The sequence below is a fragment of the Haliotis rufescens genome, unplaced genomic scaffold, assembly GCF_023055435.1.
Source record: "Haliotis rufescens isolate VD_foot unplaced genomic scaffold, xgHalRufe1.0.p SCAF_44, whole genome shotgun sequence".
NCBI lineage: Eukaryota > Metazoa > Mollusca > Gastropoda > Lepetellida > Haliotidae > Haliotis > Haliotis rufescens.
In genome coordinates this window covers 2213898-2240801 of record NW_025964157.1, presented here as the reverse complement: position 1 = coordinate 2240801, position 26904 = coordinate 2213898, and the positions used below count along the sequence as shown (strand labels likewise).

Sequence of the window (26904 nt, the reverse complement as noted above, 5' to 3'; positions counted from 1 at the left end):
GAAATGGGCTTCATACATTATACCCATGTCGGGAATCAAACCCAGGTCTTACGCGTGACCACTAGGCTTCCCGACCGCCTCCTCGGGTTTATAATGCACACATTACGATGGAGATATACACGCATTATGTTGCACGACCAGCCAACGTTTTCAGCGTGGCGAGCTTACACATTAACCATTGGGCTACAATGGCGCCAAGACAAACAGGAATTGTCATGCGTTTGCGTTCATAACGAACAAGAGGTACGGGTGGCCAGGTCGTCCAAGGCACCGCAATTCGCTATGCAGAGTTGCGTCTTTTGGGCACGCCAGAAACCTATGATTGTGGGTTCGAATCCCGGTTCGAGAATCGTTCTGTATTTGTGTTGTCCGCCAAATGCGTTTCATCAAAGAAGTAAACGACTTTCACGTCTTTCAGTTTTCCTCCCACATGATGCTGAAAGGTAATATAACTGAAAACTGTTCAAGCCGTTAATAACAGTAATTATACGAAAATGACTCACTGAGTCTTAACTTATCATTATATGCCCTGCATAACGTGGTCATAACTTCATACCAGGTCTTACCAGGAGAAAGTAAAACTTCATACCAAGTCTTACCGGGGACATGTAAAACTTCATACCAGGTCTTACCAGGAAAATGTAAAACTATATACTAGGTCTTACCAGGGACATGTAAAACTTCATACCAGGTCTTACCAGGAAAATGTAAAGCTTCATACCAGGTTTTACCAAGGAAATGTAAAACTTCATACCAGGTCTTACCAGGGACATGTAAAACTTCAAACCAGGTCTTACCAGGGACATGTAAAACTTCATACCAGGTCTTGCCAGGAAAATGTAAATCTATATACCAGGTCTTACCAGGGAAATGTAAAACTTCATACCAGGTCTTACAAGGAAAATGTACAATTTCATACCAGGTCTTACCAGGAACATGTAAAACTTCATACCAGGTCTTACCAAGAAAATGTAGAACTATATACCAGGTCTTACCAGGGAAATGTAAAACTTCATACCAGGTCTTACCAAGAAAATGTAGAACTATATACCAGGTCTTACCAGGGAAATGTAAAACTTCATACCAGGTCTTACCAGGGACATGTAAAACTTCAAACCAGGTCTTACCAGGGACATGTAAAACTTCATACCAGGTCTTGCCAGGAAAATGTAAATCTATATACCAGGTCTTACCAGGGAAATGTAAAACTTCATACCAGGTCTTACCAGGAAAATGTACAATTTCATACCAGGTCTTACCAGGAAAATGTAAAACTTCATACCAGGTCTTACCAAGAAAATGTAGAACTATATACCAGGTCTTACCAGGGAAATGTAAAACTTCATACCAGGTCTTACCAGGGACATGTAAAACTTCATACCAGGTCTTACCAGGGACATATAAAACTTCATACCAGGTCTAACCACAATGGCACGCATCAACCAAGTCAGCGAGCCTGACCACCCGTCCCTGTTAGTCACCTTTTACGACAAGCATGGTTGGCTGAAGGCCTATTCTACCCGGATCTTTACGGGTCCTAACCTCAAAGAGTGGTATTTAATGTTCATTTGATTTACTACTTCGTTTGTTGTTTAACATCGCATTCAACAATATTTCAGTCATACAACGGCAATTTCCTTAAAATCCGATTCGATTGCGATGTCCTTGCTGCGCGAATGCTACCTCCGTGGTAGGTCGCGTGAGGTTTCTAAATTCTCTGTACGAGTGAGCGAAGCATTTACTGATTTTGTAGAAAATAAACACGATATGTTAATTTTGATTACATCTGCTACGTTCAAATGCTGCTTACAGGAAATAGGAGCGTTCAATTATTGACCCTTAATGCCACCCCAGACATTTCAAAGTGTACAATCAAGAGAATTTAATAAATATGACGCGTCGTGTGTTAACATGAGTGAGTGAGTATGATTTTACGGCGCTTTTAGTAATATTCCAGCAACATCACTGCTCACTGCTCACGATGCTGACAGAGGATTGTCAGGTCTAGACTCCACTGTTTACCGGTCACCGGCGTATGGCTAAAGTGAGTGAGTGAGTGAGTATGGTTTTACTCTGATTTTAGCAATATTCCAGCAATATTCAAGCAATATCACGGCGGGCGGGAGATTGCTGAGTCAGGCATTATAAATTGAACAAGGAAACAGACGTGAGAATTGTGTGAGTGACGGGTACTATCGGAAGGGCAGTGAATGCTTATCCTGTCGCGAATATCTGTCACCATTCCCTTTTAGTCATCCATTCACATAATTGTCATCACTCTTATGCCGTTTTCGTCCCATTGAATCTATTACAGCAGATAATCCAGATTGATTATTATCTGGCGTTGACGTATGACTTTACATATTCGTTATAATAATCCTTTATGAGTATCTAAATAAAAGCGACCAAATTCACGAATCTCTATTTGCAAGTGATTCGTTAACACATGCTCATGGTATTGTCGGAATCGGCTTTGCTTTTAGCAGAAATTCCTTATGATTTGAAATGGTATGTCGCTTTTAATTACAATAATAAAATAGCTGAAGAAATCAAAGATTCTTTAAACAGACGAAATTTTGGAACAATTACTACAACCATCAAGACCAGTTGTTCAACACCGCATTCAGCCATATTTCAGATATATGACGGCGGTCTGTACCAGACAATCAAGAGATTGATATCATGAACATTTATCTAATTGGTATACAATGGCATGCACCTACCAAGTCAGCGAGCCTGACCACCTGATCGCGTTAGTCGCCTCTTACGATAAGCATAGTCGCCTCTTACGATAAGCATAGTCGCCTCTTACGATAAGCATAGTCGCCTCTTACGATAAGCATAGTCGCCTCTTACGATAAGCATAGTCGCCTCTTACGACAGGTCCATAATATAAGCACATATACTGCAATAGGTATTCCTACTTCAGAGACTTCCTTGATAGATAAGCCCGTTAGAAACCCAGAATGTTATGTGTCTTTGTAAGTCTATATTGACTCTCACGTGTGTGAACATTTCACTGACTTCCCATGTACTTGCCGGAATCGTACACCAAACTCTTGCAAACATTTCTTATGATTATGGAAAGGGTTTTGACGCTTGTATTTAAATTGTCCGTCTTTCCCTTCTCTCCATGTTGAATATTGGCACTGTACTCTTTGTGCACTGATCTCTCAGAAGGGTCAGTCTGTTGACCGGTGCTGTCATCGATCGGGGACAATCGTTACATGGTCCCGAGAGCTGCCAAACCCAATTGAATACCCTATCAAACCTGAAGTTATGGTCTGGTACTATGTATCGATGCATTCAATTGATTCCATAACACCTGGTCACCCTCTGCAGTGTCTGCTGAAGATTATACCACCAAAGACAGAATTGTTTTTGAAAACTAATTACAAGTAACTAATGACACTAGCCCGTCCCTGATCTGATTTCAGATGTAAAACATTCCCGAGACAATACCTTACGGGTTTTTAACATTTGTCTTTTACTTGGACTTTATTGACGAGAAACTTCAAAAGAAGAGTTCAGGGGAAGGGAGGCGGCATCATTAGGGACGAGTAAGCACCATGATTTATTGTTCTCCCTTTTGGCCATTGTTGCAATTTGGATCAAAGCCAACATGACTGAATCCGATGGACCGACGTGAGTCACACACAGCCATACCTCGCCTACATATTAGTAACTCCGTCACCGGAGGCGGGAGATGGTCTTTGGTAGCTGGATACAAGCTGGTATTGAACTTGAACCTCACCGCCCACTGTCCGCCTCGTATACACACTGTATGTGTATTAATATCTCGCAGTCAGTTGTTTGACATTCACATTCACGACTTCACGAGGAAATCTTACATTTCAGACATCGCCTAGGTAAGATGTATCCCAACGGAGCCATAGGTGAGTTTGCCACTTGTGATATACGTTGTGATGTTAAGAAGCTAGTGATATGTGACTCTGTGTATCTGTATGGTAAAGGTGTACATGTATATAATTTCATTTCGAGGACAATGCTAATTTGTTTAGATTGTATCGTGAACTTTTTTACCAGGTAAGTTGTTGAAATACAATGTTGTCGGTCTTTTGTTCCGGTTTTGGAATAGTTCCAGTCTGTCTGGAAATGGAGCGAACGCATGGTCCTGAAGCCAGTCCAAACAGCATGGTGGCTTTAAACCTGGGCCAGTGCCTATGACACAACATAATTCCTTTCTTTCTACTCCGTAAAACTGTTAAACTGAACCTGTAGCTATAACACACCATTATGTCATTTTGTTACTCTGTAAAACTGATAAACTGAACTGAAGCTATAACACACCATTATGTCTTTTTGTTACTCCGTGAAACTGATAAACTGAACTTGTAGCTATAACACACCGTTATGTCTTTTTGTTACTCCGTAAAACTGATAAACTGAACCTGTAGCCATAACACACCATTATGTCTTTTTGTTACTCCGTAAAACTGTTAAACTGAACCTGTAGCTATAACACACCGTTATGTCTTTTTGTTACTCTGTAAAACTGTTAAACTGAACCTGTAGCTATAACACACCGTTATGTCTTTTTGTTACTCTGTAAAACTGTTAAACTGAACCTTTAGCTATAACACACCATTATGTCTTTTTGTTACTCCGTGAAACTGATAAACTGAACCTGTAGCTATAACACACCGTTATGTCTTTTTGTTACTCTGTAAAACTGATAAACTGAACCTGTAGCTATAACACACCGTTATGTCTTTTTGTTACTCCGTAAAACTGTTAAACTGAACCTGTAGCTATAACACACCGTTATGTCTTTTTGTTACTCTGTAAAACTGTTAAACTGAACCTGTAGCTATAACACACCGTTATGTCTTTTTGTTACTCTGTAAAACTGATAAACTGAACCTGTAGCTATAACACACCGTTATGTCTTTTTGTTACTCTGTAAAACTGTTAAACTGAACCTGTAGCTATAACACACCGTTATGTCTTTTTGTTACTCTGTAAAACTGATAAACTGAACCTGAAGCCATAACACACCATTATGTCTTTTTGTTACTCTGTAAAACTGTTAAACTGAACCTGTAGCTATAACACACCGTTATGTCTTTTTGTTACTCTGTAAAACTGATAAACTGAACCTAGACATGTAGCTATGGCAATGAAAGTTAATTTAGCTTTAGATTATCAATGTGTGAATTCGTTCGATATACAAATATTTTGTATATTAATTTTTGCTGTTACTTGAATATTCTAGTGCTCACTCCCATTGTAACTAAATCGAATTTATTTTAATATTTTTTTGAAATATTTAAAGCACATTTTGTATAGTTTTCATCAGTAATGTTAACAAACTCATATTGTGTTAGAACTACGTACTACATATACCCGACAAATTTCTACATCAATGGAATTATGTATATACGCGGCTATTCTCTCTTTGTAATGTCTGGTCTCACCTGTAATTTGATATATTTGTCCCTATAATTGAATCGTTACCATTTTGCCACCGACACCTGTAATTTGAAATATTTGTCCTGTCATTGAATCGTTACCATTTTGCCACCGACACCTGTAATTTGAAATATTTGTCCCTACAATTGAATCGTTAGCATTTTGCCACCGACACCTGTAATTTGAAATATTTGTCCCTACAATTGAATCGTTAGCATTTTGCCACCGACACCTGTAATTTGAAATATTTGTCCTGTCATTGAATCGTTACCATTTTGCCACCGACACCTGTAATTTGAAATATTTGTCCCTACAATTGAATCGTTAGCATTTTGCCACCGACACCTGTAATTTGAAATATTTGTCCCTACAATTGAATCGTTAGCATTTTGCCACCGACACCTGTACTTTGAAATATTTGTCCCTATAATTGAATCGTTACCATTTTGCCACCGACACCTGTAATTTGAAATATTTGTCCCTATACTTGAATCGTTACCATTGTGCCAACGACACCTGTAATTTGATATATTTGTCCCTATAATTGAATCGTTAGCATTTTGCCACCGACACCTGTAATTTGTAATATTTGTCCTGTCATTGAATCGTTAGCATTTTGCCACCGACACCTGTAATTTGAAATATTTGTCCCTACAATTGAATCGTTAGCATTTTGCCACCGACACCTGTACTTTGAAATATTTGTCCCTATATAATTGAATCGTTACCATTTTGCCACCGACACCTGTAATTTGAAATATTTGTCCCTATACTTGAATCGTTACCATTGTGCCAACGACACCTGTAATTTGATATATTTGTCCCTATAATTGAATCGTTAGCATTTTGCCACCGACACCTGTAATTTGTAATATTTGTCCTGTCATTGAATCGTTAGCATTTTGCCACCGACACCTGTAATTTGAAATATTTGTCCCTACAATTGAATCGTTAGCATTTTGCCACCGACACCTGTACTTTGAAATATTTGTCCCTATAATTGAATCGTTACCATTTTGCCACCGACACCTGTAATTTGAAATATTTGTCCCTACAATTGAATCGTTACCCTTTTGCCACCGACACCTGTAATTTGAAATATTTGTCCCTATAATTGAATCGTTACCCTTTTGCCACCGACACCTGTAATTTGAAATATTTGTCCCTACAATTGAATCGTTACCCTTTTGCCACCGACACCTGTAATTTGAAATATTTGTCCCTATAATTGAATCGTTACCATTTTGCCACCGACATCTGTAATTTGAAATATTTGTCCCTATAATTGAATCGTTACCATTTTGCCACCGACACTTGTAATTTGAAATATTTGTCCCTATAATTGAATCGTTACCATTTTGTCAACGACACCTGTAATGTGAAATATTTGTCCCTATAATTGAATCGTTACCATTTTGCCACCGACACCTGTAATTTGAAATATTTGTCCCTACAATTGAATCGTTACCCTTTTGCCACCGACACCTGTAATTTGAAATATTTGTCCCTATAATTGAATCGTTACCATTTTGCCACCGACATCTGTAATTTGAAATATTTGTCCCTATAATTGAATCGTTACCATTTTGCCACCGACACTTGTAATTTGAAATATTTGTCCCTATAATTGAATCGTTACCATTTTGTCAACGACACCTGTAATGTGAAATATTTGTCCCTATAATTGAATCGTTACCATTTTGCCACCGACACCTGTAATTTGAAATATTTGTCCTGTCATTGAATCGTTACCATTTTGCCACCATCACCTGTAATTTGTAATATTTGTCCTGTCATTGAATCGTTACCATTTTGCCACCCACACCCGTAATTTGTAATATTTGTCCTGTCATTGAATCGTCAACGTTTTGCCACCTACACGTAATACTGAGAAGTGTCTGCGAATGTGATACTGCTTGACGGAAAGGGTGGGCAGTGAGACACGGGGTCCATATTGCCGTCATTCACCCTTGCCACAAACAATACGACATGGTGCGATTGGGATCTGAACTTGTTTAGCCATCACTGATTTTCAGTGATCCATTCATATGCCTTTCACAACTATTTTGTCTTTTACGAACCTGGAATCTATTTCGAAGGATAATCGAGACTTATATTTAAGAAATAAACGAGGAGGAGGAGTTGTTTATCGTACAGTAAAACAATGCAGGGAGGACCCCGAGTCGCTGAGTTCTTATAAGACACATCAACATCATGTACAGCCACTTTAAGGATGTTGATAAAATGTACACGCTTTAATAATATTAACCCAAATATTAATAAGGTTGACTCCCTGAATAGAATCCGACCTCGGACTTGTCGGACAAGACCATTTTCCGAACAGGTGGGTTAAGTTTGGTATTTCCCTCACATTCTCACAATACCCTGAGACGTAATTTGTGAAACCTTTTTGCAAGATACACCGGCGAAACAACTCCATGTGACGTCAGCCTACAAACGGGGTTGTTGGTGTCATCGAGCGTGCATAAGCTCCTCTCATCGATCTATCATCTCTACACACAATGTCTTTGAAAAGCCCAGGGACGTTTAGGAGTTTTCAATATTTGTTAGTGAAACTACTTCCCGCAGTACATAATTACGCTCTTTGAAATACAACACTGTGTAATTCAAGCTTATCGTTATTAAACAGTAAAATTGTCAACAGCCGAGTAATAAACGATTTTATGAACTCGGTTATTTCGAACCCTACGAGGAAAGGTAACGAAAATAATGATACACAGGCTTGCATCGCCAGTCTTATATTAACACACCCTTACTCTTTCCGACCCGTGTAATCGGAGCAGTGTATGATCATATTGCATCCTCAGCGCCCTGGGTCGTATGTGTTTTTGTAAAAAACATCTATGCATGGCAAGTGGTAAATCCAATGACGATTGGCTGCCTGTCTACTCAATTCTTCTCCTCATTCTGAATCGATGATGTATTTTACTTGATTAAAGTCGGCCATTAATGAGTTTTGGGATAAGTACCAGCGCCAAGTGTCAGAGAGTGATTGTATTGCGTGTGTTGGGTATATAAAACCTTGCAATCAAGGTATCGGGGATCAGTAACACATCATTTTTTTAGCTAATTTGACGCAAAGTATTTCTACAAAATGATTGATCCAAAATACACAGAAGCAATTGATACTATACGAAAAGTTTCCGAAGTGTACTATGTAATAATGTCTTCTTTATTCAAACGCCAAAAGAGGAAACAAAGAAGTGACGTATGTCAATGTATCATATTATGTGATTACCACACAATTACGCAAATTTCCCTTAATAACTTCGCAAATCTCACAACAGCGCCTCGATAATGCCACGTGCAATTTGTTAAAAAAGTAAAAGAAAGTATGCGCTTGAAAGTTGGATTTGACCGAACATTACAAACGTTACAACAGTCGCCGAAACACAGCAGACTTAGGATCCCAAACACAACTAGCATACCACTTTCAAATACATCCCCAACGAATAGCCATTTCTTGTTTGTTTCTTTTTTAGCCACCATCAAACCTAGGTGCATAGTTTCTTCTGCCCCACAGTATAGTTCTATTCTCGAAAGGGGCGGTGGGGTAGCCTTGTGGTTAAAGTGTCGCCACGCCAAAGACCCAGGTTCGATTCCCCACATGGGTACAATATGTGAAGCCCATTTCTGGTGTCCCCGACGTGATACTGCTAGAATGTTGCTAAAAGCGGCGTAAAACCATACTCACTCACTCTATTCTCGAAGCAATTTGTATATATGTACATGCATGTACATATATTTATGCAAATCTACCGATTCAACTTGCTCTAAATGTCTTGTACAGAGCAATGACTTTTGCGAAATGGCTCTGTTCTGTTTCTGATAAAAATGTATGGAATAACGCTCTATAGAAACAAAAACGCAGCTCAGCACAGCGAATTGCGGTGCCTTAGACAAGAGTGTCCAATCATCTATTGGATATGTGACGGGCAGCAGAGAAGATCTTTCATGATTATGTTCGCAGTCTGCTCACAACCACGAGTATGGTAACAGCACCCCCCCCCCCCCCCCCCCCTATTCTTTATTTTACCATCTGTCGTGCCAGATTAACTGACATGGTAATAAGAAAGATTAAAGTGGTCCCTAAAAGCGTTGTTTGAGCAGTATATACTATAAGAATCATCATAAGATTATGAATTTACCATTCTCAACATGCTTATCGACCGACTGAAATATCTGCGTTGTATGTCCATCAGCCGTGTTGAGTAGCGATGGAATCCAAGGTAAAGTACAGCTATGGCGTCACTGTATTGTTTCAACTGAAGGTTATAAGGTAACGAAATTGAGTTAACAAGCTGACCTACTTTCTGCGATTCAAATATTAATCATGCATTAATTCTAAGCACGTGCATTATGCATGTACTGGTTACGACGATCAAATCGCTCAAAATGTACATGCAGTTCGAATGTGGGCATTGTTAGAGTGAGTGAATATGGTTTTACGCCGCTTTTAGCAATATTCCAGCAATATCACGGCGGGGGACACCAGAAATGGGTTTCACACATTGTACCCATGTCGGGAATCGAACCCGGGTCTTCGGCGTGACGAGCGAACGCTTTAACCACTAGGCTACCCGACCGCCCCGGGCATTGTTAGAATGTAGCAGGGATATCGAAGCATGAAGTTTAAGATTCTCATTTTATTACGACTGCATGAAATTTCCTTGCAGCATATTTGTGTTGTATTTATTTTGTTTTTGATTTCTTGTAACTTTCAGGCTGTATTTTATATCTGAGTAGGTAGTATTTTGTTACTTTGATAATGTATGTAATGTCAGATAACGCACGTGTAACTGCAACGAGGGTCGCGACTTGTTATTTGTGGGTTACCATTGGCTGGTCGTGCTATATAATCGTGTATATCCCCATCGTAATGTGTGCATTATAAACCCGAGGCACAAACTTTATGTAATTTATCTTATTTCAGAGCCATCTCTGGTTATGAGCTGAAATACTGTTCAAAGCGCGCCAAACCCGTCTCACTCACTCCGTTTTTGCTACGGTGCTGTTTCCTTCGTTTCAAGTACAATAGATGATGCTATTTCGAACCGAAAACCTACATGTGTGACAGTATTCGGCGTTGCATACTTTGTGTTTGACCTTGTAACTATTCCAATTTGACATTTATAAAAGAAAATTGATCAAGTATGATTTATTGATCATTGGGTAAAATAAACGTCGATGTGGCCGAGATTTGGCTAAAACACGCGAATCCCACGCGATCATGACCCACCAAGGATACACTGTCCATGCCATGTTATGTTAAAGTGATAGGTCATTTTAAGGAGAAGACACGAGTAACTGGACACTCGTTACAGATAATGTATGGGTCAGCGATGTAACGAATGTCCAGTTAGACGTATGTCATCTGACTTAAAATACAGCACCAAAGTAACAAGTTACTGGCTACTCTGACATAAGGTGAGGTGAAATGGGGTTTAACGTCGCGTCCAAGATTATTGCACTTATATAGCGACGTGCATGTAAGTGTATTTGTGTGTGTGTCTGCTTGTACTAGTCTGGACTGATGCCGATTTATAGTGCTAGTTCACTGAGATACCATGCCGCAGTTTAACATGAATACCCCACTCAGACACAGTATACTGACTCCGAGCCGACCAGTCCTTGTTTTAGCCCCTTAATGCCGAGCGCCAGACAGGGTAACAACAAGTACCATCTTTTAACGTCTTTTGGTATGACGCGGTCGGGGATCGAACCCCTGACCTTCCGCTCTCCGGGCGGACGCTCTACCATTAGACAACGGAGGCGGTCATCTGACTTAAAATACAGCACCAAAGTCACAAGTTACTGGCTACTCAGATATAAATTATAACTTATACCACACCATATTGTTATACATGTTTCGAAATAGCGCCATCTATTATATAGCTTGAAAGTTTTAATAAATCAATAAATAAATTAAGAAAAATACAACACAAATATGCTGCACGGAAATCTGATGCAGAACATTCGTTATACATGAGAATCTTTAACTTCTTGCGTCGATGTCCGTGCTGTATTTGAACCTCCGTATATTCGCATTACACGTGCATTTACTGCGATTTGATCGTTATAATCAGTACATTTGTAATGCACGTGCTTAAAATTTGCATTGGAGAAAATAGGTCAGTGAACTGTCAATTCGCCACAGGCAATCTACAGTTGACACACAAGTCTGATGTCATAGCTGCACATTTCAATGTGAGAGCACCATGACATTTCGTTTGTATAACGTAAATTTAAACGTGATTTAAGTTTATTTAACGCTAAAATTCTTTATTACCACTATGAGTTGGCAGCTGTTGCCCTTTTCGCAAATACTTGGTGATATAATATTTGTTGTTGTTTTCTAGCATGGAATATAAAACGGAGATTAAATAACAAAATGAAACAGTGGCGATTAACTAATACTGATCCTTTCATTTTCAAACTAGCGCGCTTTTAAAAAATAGTCCGAAGTTGAGGGATCAGATGTACATTTTCTCAAATTAGCGGCCTTTGGCGATTGTTTTGTTTAACCATGCCCTGTTAAGTGGTATTCCGGACGCCGAGCTCTGTTTAGTGGTATTCCGGACGCCGAGCTCTGTTTAGTGGTATTCCGGACGCCGAGCTCTGTTTAGTGGTATTCCGGACGCCGAGCTCTGTTTAGTGGTATTCCGGACGCCGAGCTCTGTTTAGTGGTATTCCCGATGCCAAGCCCTGTTAGGTGGTATTCCGGATGCCGAGCCCTGTTAAGTGGTATTCCGGACGCCGAGTTCTGTTAAGTGGTATTCCGGACGCCGAGCTCTGTTTAGTGGTATTCCGGACGCCGAACCCTGTTAAGTGGTATTCCGGACGCCGAGCTCTGTTTAGTGGTATTCCGGACGCCGAGCCCTGTTTAGTGGTATTCCGGACGCAGAGCTCTGTTTAGGGTATTCCGGACGCCGAGCTCTGTTTAGTGGTATTCCGGACGCCGAGCCCTGTTAGGTGGTATTCCGGACGCCGAGCTCTGTTTAGTGGTATTCGGGACGCCGAGCCCTGTTTAGTGGTATTCCGGACGCCGAGCTCTGTTTAGTGGTATTCCGGACGCCGAACCCTGTTACGTGGTATTCCGGACGCCGAGCCCTGTTAGGTGGTATTCCGGACGCCGAGCCCTGTTAGGTTGTATTCCGGACGCCGAGCTCTGTTTAGTGGTATTCCGGACGCCGAACCCTGTTACGTGGTATTCCGGACGCCGAGCCCTGTTAGGTGGTATTCCGGACGCCGAGCCCTGTTTAGTGGTATTCCGGACGCCGAGCTCTGTTGAGTGGTATTGCTGACGCCGAGCTCTGTTAAGTGGTATTCCGGACGCCGAACCCTGTTAAGTGAGTATTCCGGACGCCGAGCTCTGTTAAGTGGTATTCCGGACGCCGAGCTCTGTTTAGTGGTATTCCGGACGCCGAGCTCTGTTTAGGGTATTCCGGACGCCGAGCTCTGTTGGGTGGTATTCCGGACGCCGAGCTCTGTGAGGTGGTATTCCGGACGCCGAGCCCTGTTAGGTGGTATTCCGGACGCCGAGCCCTGTTTAGTGGTATTCCGGACGCCGAGCTCTGTTTAGGGTATTCCGGACGCCGAGCTCTGTTACGTGGTATTCCGGACGCCGAGCTCTGTTAGGTGGTATTCCGGACGCCGAGCTCTGTTAGGTGGTATTCCGGACACCGAGACCTGTTTAGTGGTATTCCGGACGCCGGACCCTGTTTAGTGGTATTCCGGACGCCGGACCCTGTTAAGCGGTATTCCGGATGCCAAGCCCTGCTTTGTGGGTGCAACTGTACGCGGATGCCTATCTGGGCTAGCACTATCAAATCAGCATTAGTAGCACGTCGCTATGAAAGTGCAATAATCTTGATCGCGACGTTAAACCCCATTTCACCATACCTGTTTACAAATAAACAGATATGCCATGCTAAATGCTATCTAGTAAGTAGTTCATATAACAACCAGTGGCTCACGGTAGCGTCGAATACAAACTGCCTTGAACGAAGCTTGGTCATAGGTTTCCGTTTGTCAAGACGCCTGATTCGTGCGATTGTCTTCAAAAACCCATCAATCGGCTGCACAAAAATAATATTATAAATACAGGTAAACAATTTTCTCCATGAACTTGAGTAAAATCTAGTAAACATGGTTAACAGAATGCATCTAATGAAACTGATTTTGTTTCATATAATAAAACATGAGTAAGCTGTAAAATATTCCAATCACTGTTGGTCTGCTAAGGGACAATATACTACTGAATAAGTAAAGGGCTACCCGATCCTTTCACATTACTACAGTTAATATGTAAGTTTAAAATTGCATATTCTATGCTGATTAAAGCAACACATCAAAGGGCTATTATGTAAAAAGTAAATTGGAAACTTGATGATTTAGACATTATTATTGTTGATTGTTTAATAATACGTTGATAATATAGTCTGGACATATTCATAAAGAAAAGGGAGAACTTGCGAATTAAATTATTTACGTTTCTCTTTATTATATATATATTGTTCTATATAAGTCATCCTTGATGTAGTAAAGCTCGTTATCTTTCTAAGTGTACCTTCATATTACCAGGCATATCGGATTTTCACAACAATATGAAGAACATTATATACTGCTGTAACAGAACCAGTGAGGACGCTGCCGTGAAGCACGATAGTGAACATGTGATAGATAGTGAATTGTGTATTGTGATGACTTGTTTGTTTGTTTGTTGTTTAACGCCGCACTCAGCAATATTCCAGCTATATGACGGCGGTCTGTAATTAATCGAGTCTGGACCAGACAATCCAGTGATTGACATCATGAGCATCGATCCACGCAATTGGGATCGATGACATGCTTCAACCAAGTCAGCAAGCCTGACCTCCCGATCCCGTTAGTCGCCTCTTACGACAAGCATAGTCGCCTTTTACAGCAAGATGGGTTGTTGAAGACCTATTCTATCCCGGATCTTCACGGGTCGTGATAACTTAAGAAACAGTTTATTGCACATATAGCTCGTGACAGCTATCCTTAATCACGAAGACGGGCATTGTTGCTGATACAGTTCCATTGATTTGAAGGATGATACTCATGCCATGGCAGATTAGATTTAGTCAGATGAAATAATCGGGTGATCGGAGTAGTATAGGTCCCCAGTACACCAAGCGTGTAAGATGTCTTTAGTTCATATATGGGCTTTGGACGTTTTCGTCATGTTTTTTCGACGCGTAAGAAAATGGCTATCTAAACGGTAAACGACATCAATTCACTCTACTGCATCAATACGCTGTTGGTTATTTTCATGTGTTACATAAAATAAGAATCAATATATCTTCTATCTATGTCAACTTTGATTAAATTGCTTTTGTAGTTTTATGGCTAAAAGAATATGTAAAATGAAAGGTCACCATAATACATTTCGTGTGTTTCATGAGGAAATTACGTCCCATTCGCGGCAGTAACCAGGAAGGTTCCTGCCACACGTTTCCCCAGAAATACTTACTGTAAATCTTGAAATTAACGCGAGCGCGAATTACATGCGAAAAAAGGGGTCTTTGCTCGCATTAAGTAAACTTAATTTCAAGATTTACAGTATATATCCAGATGATTTACTGTCACGGTCGCCAATAACAGTTAACTCGTAATGTTTAAATTATCACGTTTCCAATTCACTTTTAACATAATGGCTATTTTCACGTGGTACTTTAATCAGTTTAGACTAGGCAATTTTAACCGTACCATTCCCAAGTAATCGATACTCAGAGAATAAATAACACCCAGATCAATTACATTGAAAGTATTCTTACATCAAAGTTTTCTTAAAAAGTGTTCATTTGCTGATTACAGAATGAAGAGTTCTTACTGTTGTGTGTTATAATATACATACACAAAATCAATAAGTCGGTCCCTCACTATGAGCTGCTGAGTTGCGTACTCTGTGCGACGTGTATGCTATTTAATCATATACTACAAAGCGAACTATATTTACGCGGAGTGTTGCTTTTGTCATGACGTCATCCGTCCCACACATTCCATGGGAGTTACGTCCCTTGGTTCTACAAAAGTCATAAAATGGCGGATTTGGCAAGGTCATTCATTTGAAATAGAATCTGCACCCTGTAAAGCCCCGAAGTCATTCCGTCCACCCGTCCGTCTGTTACTCCCAAAAAACAATTCAAATTCGATAAATGAAATGTTACACACTCATGTTACTGGTCACGATCTTAAATAAGGTTGAAAATTGGTGTCTAAAATTTATTCATACGGCCCTTGATCCGTGTTAGTTTACTTAGTGCATAGAGACAGCAACGGGGACACGTTATCTCAGAAATTTTCTGAAGTTACATGAATGAAACTTTGCAAGCCTATCTTAGAGGTACTACCTGTCAAGAGTTCAAAAATTAGTGCCATATTTTTTTAATTTTCATGTGTTACGCCCCTTGCTAAATGTTTTAAGATGTATTGAATCCTGTCTTCAGTAGGGACAAGTTTCATGAGAATCTACATGAAAGTGTGCATGCTTACAAGATAATCGACGTAATAAGCGCCCCGCTCTAATAAGCGCCCACGGCGACATTTGCTAATATATTGGCTAGAGAACAGTCCCAATTAGCACCCCTTCCGATTGATCAGTGTACACAAGACCTATTTATTCGTGTATAATACGCACTCGTGTGTTATATGCACCCTTAATTATGGGCAATTAAATTCTGGAAAAATATATCTGTCGTGTATAATACGCACAAACTTCTTTTGTATCATTTCAGGCTGTCAGCATAAACCACGAAATTTACGATCTTTCAACTCTGTTTTCTTTTCACCAAAACTTTATTCTAATAAGAACCCCTTATTTCTAATTTTGAGAGCGCCCTGGGCGCTTATTACGTCGAATACGGTACTTGTCAAAACTGAGCTAAAACGTTGGTGCCTTGAATGATGTTTTTACAGTTACGGCTCTTGGTCCATGTTATTTTACTTAGTGAAAAGTGGCGCTCAGAAACTACTGACATTCCATGAATAGAAGATATCCAAGAGATACTTGTCAAGACTGAATTGAAAAATATGATGCTGTAATATTTTACCCCGCAGTTACCTCTATGCGTTAAGAGTGACAAACACTCTCCACAAGACTGTATGACAAGAGGGATGACTTCAACTTTCCAATAGTCAACTTTCCATTTTATGTCGAGCAATATTCCAGTAGCTCTAGCTCAGAAGTTGTTTGATCAAGGTAACTACATTCAAGGCCTCAATAAAACTTCAAAACGCTTAGTGAAATATTCAATATTCAATCGAAATCTCTACTATAAGCAGAGTTGATTGTACGATTCCGACTCTATCATGAGCATGTGTTTATGAATCACTATCCAAAAGCGATGATACCAGGTGTTCGCGAAAAAGTGAACGTGTCCTGCCCCCACAGTGGCATCCGTCACAAACACATGCAAAGGCAAGTCAATTGTTCACCTGAAAAAACCGGGAGCATATGGTTCAAGTCAAACCTGAGAAATGCAACGGACGTGTCTACTATGATCCATTTTGAAAGCTTTACTGAGGCCTTGAATGTTGTAACCTTGATCAAACAACTTCTGGGCAAGACTCGTATTACGATCTTTGAAATCTTGGTACACAAAGCATACACGAGCTGCTGGATCACAAGTAGAGATCATTTCCAAATGTGGCGCATCAGTGACAAAAATTGTGTCCGATGCAATTGCCCATTCAGGTGAACATTTGACTTGCCTGCGCATGTGTTTGTTACGGGTGCCAGTGACAAAAGTCGTGTCCGATGCAATTCCCTATTTTGACTTGAACGATATGTTCCCATGTTTTTTGTCAGGTGAACTGTTTATTAGCCTTTGCATGTGTTTGTGTTTTGAAAACCAGGACATAATCACCACAACTCCAATGTGCATCTTAGCGGGGATAGTGATAACACTGTTGTGTTGCTGCACATACACTGTAGCTCGTGATAGCTGGCGTTTAATCAAGTAGGCGTAGTAATATTGCTGATACAAATTCCATTTATTTGAATGCTTATACTGAAGACATGCATCAGTTGTTCAGGATCAACTTGCATCCACACTTACGCACGCATCCACCTCGCTATAAAAGAGCAGTTCTCTTGATTATGACGTCCAACGCCATTTCACCCCAGCTTACCATCTACATTTATGTGAATGTTAAGCTGGCAATAACCTTGATATATCTAATGCTAGGCGTTCACTTACTCCAGATTCATGCCACCAAGAACATACAAGTCACAGTATCGTGGGCGTTGCCTTATAACATTACCTGCTGGTAAGACTTGCCGAGGGGCGAGAGGACATGTATGGTGCATGTGTGTACCAGTTATTTGTCAGAGGTGACGATGCAAGTCAAGGAACCTGTAGCAGCAGGATCACGAAGTCGTATGTCAGCCCTCGATATTGCCAGCATTGTGTGTGCATTTCTGAGTGCCACATGTCTGGAATTACCGCTAGCTCAAAATAGAAATAAATTGTTTCTTCCACTATTCGCCTTCTTGACTATGTATCTTCCGGCGTAAGATACAAAAAACCTGGCTTTACCTAATCGATGGGATTTTTAAATGGGGTGAAATACCTACACATAACTATTAAACTGTCATTATTGCACATTAACGATAATGTGAGTGTATGCGTAGATGCCTTTTAGGAATATGTTTTTAAGTTAAGATTTCATCTTGCGCATATTTTTACATATGACAATATTCAATCCAAAGTAGTTTCTTTTTATTTGTTTGTAATTTAGTCAGTGAAAATCAGTGATGACACTAAGTTCCTGCCTCTCACACAATGTTCTTAGGGTGGCATCGCGCAAAATGTTGACAAGCAACGTGTCATATTTAGTGAACTACACTGAATGGAATGACAATGTTCTGGACTGAGAACAAGGCTTTCATGACGAAACCTCGATTGAAAAGTATAGCTGTCAGCAAAACGTGTCTTCCTGTGAAATTAAAATAAAATGTACATGCTCTGAAGTACCTAACCAACTGTTAAAGGTAGAAGCCATGAACTGGTTGGTATATAGCCTTGCTCCGAGGCTCTACGAAGTCCTGGGTGTATAGTAATTCTATTTATAATAGGCAAGTCTAGATAAGCGGACAGCTTTAAGAACGCGAGTTTTTATAGGGACAACTTGTTCTTATTATGATATTAACTAATACTTACTGCCTCGGGGACTTGTGCAAGTCCAGTTGGTATGTTACTCGACATGATTGGGAAATTGACGACTTTTGGAAAATCGACAGCATCCCTCTTAAAATTGCCATACAATTTGGCGCAGAGCCTGCAATCTTTTTGAATCTCTATGCACGATCCGGATGAGGCACTGGATATGAGGTGAATGTCCTCATTTATATCGGCACGGGTGGCCCAGTCGTCTAGGGCGCCGCGATTCTCTGTGCAGAGTTGCATCCTTTGGACACGCCAGAAACCTATGATTGTGGGTTCGAATTCCGGTTCGCCCCAATTATGTTTCTAGGTTTGTCAGCACCATACCCGTGCTCGTGGGTTTCACCGAAGTGGTAAACGTCTGAGACCCCTCCTCCCACATTAAGCTGACACGCCGTGATATAACTGGAATCATGTTAAAAGCGGCGTTAAACCCAAGTCACTCACTCACTCACTCACTCACTCACTGTCCACCAGGATAGATATTCCTCAATAAGATTTGTTTGTTTTGTTTGTTGTTTAATGCCGCACTCAGCAATATTCCAGCTATATGACGGCGCTCAGTAAATAATCGAGTCTAGACCAAACAATCCAGTGATTGATATCATGATCATCGATCCACGCAATTGGGATACGATGACATGCATCAACCAGGTCTGCGAGCCTCTCCACCGGATCCCGTTAATCGCCCCTTACAAGCAAAGTCGCTTTTACAGTTTCATGGTTTGCTGAAGACCTATCCTTGCCCGGCGTGTCGGTTTATGTGTCAAGAGAGCTCTACATGTTGAGCGACGTTTGCCACGTCTCAAGGCCGCACATATGAACAGCCAATTGCAGCCTCCCCTCACTCCCCCTAACACACACACACACACGCACACGCACACGCACACGCACGCACACACACACACACACACACACACACACACACACACACACACACACACACACACACACACTCCCCTCACCTTCCCACCCCACCCCATTCTCTGTCTTATGGTCCCGTTAAATATATTGACACTCTGCTTTTGTCGAACTATAGTTAACTCGAGAAATTTATATTGGGCCCAGTACTTCCAGTTAGCCAGGTTTCGATGTAGATAAAGCCTCTCGGCGTAGGCAATTCTTATTATTTCGTTTCTCATTTCATGCTCAAGTTCAGACATAGTGGGCGGGCGGGAGAATTAATAATTAAATGTGTAACTTACATTACTAAATGGCATATATATGTAGTGCGTAATTTCAGGAACTGTCTGAGCCGATGATCCGCAAACGTGTACCATACCCATGCCCCGTCATGAGCAATGAATTAGTGCTGCTCAGTCCGCTGGTTTGCGCAATCAACTAATCTGCGCCATGCCTTGGAGTGGGCATTCAAAGTTAATAGGTTCAGATATTTTCTAGGACGGTTCACATTCACTCTGAATGATGCATTCTGTCGGTTGAAGGAGTACACACAGATTGTCATATCAGAAAGATGAGCCACCAAACTTAACAGTACTGGTAAGGGTCAGGGCGACAGCAAATGTAACGCGATTGAGCAATGTAAGCCTTGAAAACTATGTTCCAGTCACTGCCACCCTGCCACTGCCAAATGTTCAAACAAAAGAATGTTTTGATCGTTTATATTGTCATTATAAGTTACTTCATCAAGTTTTTCATAGTTATCTGAACTTTTTATAGTAATCAGACCTACTTCTTGCTCTTTCTTCAGGTCAATGACTTCTTTTATTCTTTGTCACGACGATTCAGACCTACTTCTTGCTCCTTCTTCAGGTCAATGACTTCTTTATTCTTTGTCACGACGATTCAGACCTACTTCTTGCTCCTTCTTCAGGTCAATGACTTCTTTTATTCTTTGGCACGACGATTCAGACCTACTTCTTGCTCCTTCTTCAGGTCAATGACTTCTTTTATTCTTTGGCACGACGATTCAGACCTACTTCTTGCTCCTTCTTCAGGTCAGTGACTTCTTTTATTCTTTGGCACGACGATTCAGACCTACTTCATGCCCCTTCATCTTGTGAATGGTTCATCTGATAAATAAGTTGTTATCCATAAAAGTGCCATGTATTCCTACCCAGGACTTGCTATTTATTTAGGCAGGTGAACGGAAAATAATGGACCGCTTTGGTAAAGTTATAGTTTTATGATAACTCAATCTCATTAAAATCAGATCTTCATGCAGTTCTCGCTACCGCTAAACAAAGATCCGAGGACATCCTATTAGGGGTCACGTCACAACAACCTTTCATCCGACCAATCAGAGCATTGCTCACCAGATTATGAAAGTGACAGTCGGAAGGTGATTTCTAATCATGCAACCTCGAAAACTTTACCTCCGAACGATAGTTACAGGTTTAACGACTAAATCCATACAATCTAGACCATCTATTAGCCATTCCAGAATGTTCTCTTGTTCAGGTTTCAAATTTGTAATCGAGAATTTGTCAAAATATGTTTCGAAGCGTAGTCGCCAATTTGAAATTAGTGCCGTAAAGCACGAGAAAAGCTTCCTTCTGATTGGTCATTCCATTGGTCGGTCAAAGTTCGCGCAAGGTCGGTCTGACGTGACCCGTAATGGGATGTCCTCAGATCTTTGTTTAGCGGTAGCGAGAACTAAGATCTGATTTTAATGAGATTGATGATCACTATGATATAGGAAATAGTTCATGATTGTCACACACAATCTCTAAAGGCTTAGTTTTGCAGGTTTGATTAGTTGCTATTCCATGAATACTAGTTCCCTGAATAGGCAGTTTAAATCGTGTCGCTTACAACTGAGAGAGATGTTTGATGCTTAAGTAGTTGGACCACTGGTCTATTTCTCATGCAAATTCAGCAAGACTTGTAAACAAAAGCGACGATTCCGTCTCTATCATAAGCATGTGTTCATGAATCACTTTGACGATACCGGGTGTTCGCAAAAAAGATTAGCGTATCCTGCTCCACCTTTGGAACCCGCCACAAACACATGCAAAGGCAAGTCAAATGTCGACCTGAAGAAACACGGAATATATTGCATCAAATATGCAGTACAAATTGTGCATATTGTTTTTTAGATTGATTTTAAACTAATGCAAGTGATTATAGACTTCCAAAATTATTTGTATTCAGCATATATGAACATAAGTTTAAGTTGCATATTTACAATTGTAGAATGAGAGGTATTTTTGTATTTTATTGCATCCTGCCATTTTGTATAATAAAACAAGATTTGGTATTCATCTGCTATTGAACGGGTAGACACATTGCAGTTGTTGTATCATAATAAACTTTAATTAATGCATAAACAATTGACCTATCTGTCATGTAGTGAAATGTGGAATTTACGTTAACCCCTCAACAGTCGTTTGTAAAGAAAATCGGATTTTTATGAAGATTTCAAAGAGCGGCAACAAGTTGTCTAATCAGGATTACACCATTCAAGGCCTCAGTAAAGCTTCCAAAAGCTTTATGGAAGATTTTTACAAATTTCACGCCTCATTGATTACGATGATGTCCAATACAATTCCCTGTTTGGACTTCTATCCTATGTTCCCATGTTTTCTTATGTTCAACAATGGCCTTTGCATGTGTTTGTGATAGCGCCAATGGTGGGGCAGGATACGCTCACCTCTTCGCGAACATCTAGTACCATCACTATTTGAAAGTAATTCATAAACACAACCTATTGTCAGAATCGTACAATAGAATCTACTTTATGGTAGAGATGTTGTGATTTTGTAATGTTTTTGTTCCTATTACAATATTATTTTCCAGCAGTGAATGGGTTAATTTCATTCCTCAACAAAGGGAGGTAAAGATTAAAGTTTTGAACATCCATGACTCTTAATTTTGGCCTTAAACATGTACGAACCAACTGGTGTTACCATTACCTTGCCAAAGATGTCAATAACCAGTATAAAGTGATACTACTGTGACATGAAAATGCAGCTGATTGTTTCATGAGAGCATATTATTGGGAAAGCCATCTGCATGATACCCTTCGTAACAGTTCAATGTTCATCCACTATTTGGACACATTAAATAGTCTTTTAAAAGGGAAACTTTAAGTAGCGTTTGACTTTGAGAGTATGTACATTTTCTCAATACACAATTCCAACTGTATCTACATCATGTCATTAAACATGAGTTATGTTAGAGCGAACTGTTTTACAGGCAGCTAAGGAAGAAAAATATGTCTTGGAGAATGATACTGTGTCTTGGAGAATGAAAATATGTCTCGGAGAATGAAAATATGTCTCGGAGAATGAAAATATGTCTCGGAGAATGAAAATATGTCTCGGAGAATGACATTTTGTCTTGAAGAATGACATTATGTCTTGGAGAATGAAAATATGTCTCGGAGAATGAAAATATGTCTCGGAGAATGAAAATATGTCTTGGAGAAAGAATATATGTCTTGGAGAATAAAAATAAGTATCGGAGAATGAAATTATGGCTTGGAGAAAGAATATATGTCTTAGAAAAAGATAATATATCTTGAAGAAAGATCATATTTCTTGAAAAGATGAAAGCACGGAGACATTGCTTGTGTTATATTTTGGGATCACTAACTTAAAACACGAAAATAAACTATAAAAATGAACATTTTGCAAAGTTCAGCAAAGTTCAAGTTCGTATATATTCTTCTTGATATGAACAATATTATACAGAAACTTGTAGTGTAACATACGTTATGGAGAAAACACAATAGGATTACATAAGATGGACCGACTTACGAGATATCTCTCCTAGTGAAATGTATACATTGTTTGTGGACAGCGTTTTAATAGCAGTACTTTAAGACACTATTTTGTAACGGCGCTCAGCCAGTGTGGTAACCGAGAGTTAGTTTAGTATCATTTGACAGACATGTCATTTGACAGACACGAAGATGTGTACAGTTGAATACTTTCTAAAGTAGAAGTGTCACAACTTATAAGAACAACATAATCTGTTTTAGGTTTGTGACTGAAGAAAATATATTTGGGTGCACCGATCGGTTGCATTTGATTATCAATTTGTGCATCCAATCCTGAAGTGCATCCCCCAAGACTAGTTGCAGTAAGAGTAGACGTCCCCGGCAACGTGAGTGGATCGATGGTAGGACCCGGGGAGTTGGACTGCACGTCATCTTATGGCAATGGCGAAATATCATTGTGTCAATCACTGGATTGTGTAGGCCGGACTTGTTTATATAAACATCACCGTCATACAGCCGTAATGGCACGCCATAACGTTTCTGATGACATATATATATTAACAAGAAAGTTTACTTCAGTTTCCAAACCATGATATAATTTTGCAACCAACAGCATATTGGTTCAACTTGTGTATTAAACCTCGATGAAAATATATACGCTACTGCTTAGCTGTAAAGTGTGTGGACGAGACTGTTTTACCTGAATTGATGATGTTTTTAGCTGTAAAGTGTGTGGACGAGACTGGTTTACCTGAATTGATGTTGTATTTAGCTGTAAAGTGAGTGGACGAGACTGGTTTACCTGAATTGATGATGTATTTAGCTGTAAAGTGTGTGGACGAGACTGGTTTAGCTGAATTGATGATGTATTTAGCTGTAAAGTGTGTGGACGAGACTGGTTTACCTGAATTGATGATGTATTTAGCTGTAAAGTGTGTGGACGAGACTGGTTTACCTGAATTGATGATGTATTTAGCCGTAAAGTGTGTGGACGAGACTGGTTTACCTGAATTGATGATGTATTTAGCTGTAAAGTGTGTGGACGAGACTGGTTTACCTGAATTGATGATGTATTTAGCTGTAGGATTTCGATATTAGAACATGATATACCGAACAAGATATGAGTGCGACTGATGGGTGTTCTGGTGGGTGTTTGTATGTGGTATCTACATGTATATATGTACGGGTTACTTGTATGCAGGGCAGTGGTTAAAGCGTTCGCTCGTCACGTCGAATACCCGGGTTCGATTCCCGACATGGGTACAATGTGTGAAGCCCATTTCTGGTGTCCCCCGCCGTGATATTGATGGAATATTGCTAAAAGCGGCGTAAAACCATACTCACTCACTCACTTGTGTGCACGTACACTGTATGAACAATGTGATTACGGTCGAAATATTGGATTATGGACGGCTGGACATTGATGGCGCACATGACTGACTGTGTGTGTTTGTCAGGTGAACAATTGACTTGCCTTTGCATGTGTTTGTGGTTGTGCCACCGGTGGAGCAAGATACGCTCACGTATTCGCGAATACCTGGTGTCATCACTATTTGATAGTGATTCATAACGACATGCTCATGATAAAGTCGGAATCATACTATCGACTGCTTTATGCAGAGATTTCTATTGGATATAGAAAGGGTTGTGTCGCTTTAACAACAAAACAAAAACCTCGGTGCAACACTCTATGAAAAGATATTTGACACGTTATGACTGGCAAGCGATTTACATACTTTATGATAAATTTCAACCCAGATGGAGTTATAAATTGCCCGAGATAAATCCTGATCATGAATGGTACTAATTATCGATTATATTCCATGAAATATTTGTGCGTTCACAAGCCATAATATAAGTGAAATACGCTGGATTTTCACCTTTCCTGTTTCCAGTTCGATAGGGAGGCTGCCAGTGTTATATGTCATATTGAATGATAATTGTGTTTTCGTAGCCTGTGGTTAATATTGACTATCTTTTCTTCTAAGTAAGGACCTAATGACTCCTGTGATTTCATCCAATGCTCGATTTCATTGATACAGCATTTATGAAATTGTTGTAGAAATTGTACCGACGTTGAAAATTGAGACGTAAAAATCCTTAGTCTTGGGGAATATAACTTGATGAAATGAGACTTTTGTAAACTGAAGAAGATTTATCCAGCACGTTTTCCTATCACATTTTGTGCTGAGATTCCCAGTGAAGTTATCATTAAAAGATTCTTTGGTCGTTACTGACATTAACATATACCAGACAATATGGATCGATTGAAAGACTCCTATGAGATCTCCCCGATCAGTAAAAAGTTAAAATATAGATTTTATTAAGAAAGATTTTATGTTTGCTGTAGTTTTGTCAATATAGTTTGTTGGTGTATCAGAGTTGACGTAAACTGCACATATACAAATAAAAGCGACAAAACCCTTCATATAGTCATAAGAAATCTCTGCTATAAGCACTGTACATTTCATGCGTTTATGAATCACTGTGAAACAGTGGTAATACCAGGTGTTCGTGAAAAGGTGTGCATATCCTGCCTTATCAGTGGCACCCGTCACAAACACATGCAAAGGCAAGTCAGTTATCCACCTAAAAAACGGGAACATATACATATATCAAAATAGGGAAGTTCATTGGACATATTTCTTTGTCACCGGTGGGTCAAAATGGGAAATGTAGTCCACATGTGTACTAGAAAACTGTCTGAAAGCATTACCGAGTCCCTGAACTTTGTATCCCTGATGAAACAACTTTGAAAAGGAAATTGCTGTTTGACAATTATTGAACAAATCGTAAGAACGTGAGCATATTTAGATATGTTACGATTGGAATGTCGTTCGGGGTGGAAATTGAACAGATGTAATTATAAACACAAGAACAATCCAAAACGAAGGACCGCATCTGTTAGCTTCAATATGAACAAGATTAATTGACCCATGGTAGTTAATGGTAGTTAATGTGGTAGAAGTTTGGAGATTTTTTATTCTCTTCTAAGAGATGCAGTCTATCTTAACCCAATTGATATTGAAGTATTTGACAGGCATTTAGAAGTTTGGAAAACATGAATACATGACACTGTTTATGGTTAGCCACTTCTTTTATTATTTGTCACGACGTTTCAGAGCTTCTTCTTGCTTCTCCATGAAGCATTCACCTGATGAAGGAGCATAAAGTAGAATAAAAGAAGCTGCTCTCCATAAAAAAGTGTCATGTATTCAAATTGCTATTGATGACGAATTGGAGGAGAAACCATCAAATACTCTGCTTACAAAAGAAGGAAAGAAATATACATTAATTCCGGAAGATATAGATGTGAAGGAAGTTCACCTGGATAAAAATGTTTGAACTGGACGAAAAACCCAAACTCAAACTTACCGATGTGATGACATTTTTTAAAGATAAATTTGAGAATATAAATAAATTAGGAACCAGAGTGTTACTCGTCAGATCTAAAGCACAATGAATTAGAAAAGGTGAGAAACCAAATTTGTTCATTTTTGGACTAGAATCCAGAAAAAAAGACACATACTCAATAAAGTGATATTCATGATCAGAAAACGGTTGTTGTGTCAACTT

At 39.8% G+C, this 26904-nt stretch overlaps 1 protein-coding gene across 2 annotated transcripts in view; it reads left to right on the top strand.

Moving 5' to 3' along the window:
* Positions 1-26904, top strand: part of LOC124136059 — a 125355-nt gene that overhangs the window by 61529 nt on the left and 36922 nt on the right. Inside the window, exon 1 of one of the 2 annotated variants that reach the window (XM_046501831.2) lies at positions 3700-3896. The exons of the other annotated variant lie outside the window; for it this stretch is intronic. Within the exon in view, the coding sequence (XP_046357787.2) occupies positions 3875-3896 (22 nt within the window). The 5' untranslated portion in view covers positions 3700-3874. Of the gene's footprint in view, positions 1-3699; positions 3897-26904 lie in introns of those variants that run through there. 2 annotated transcript variants of the gene reach the window in all.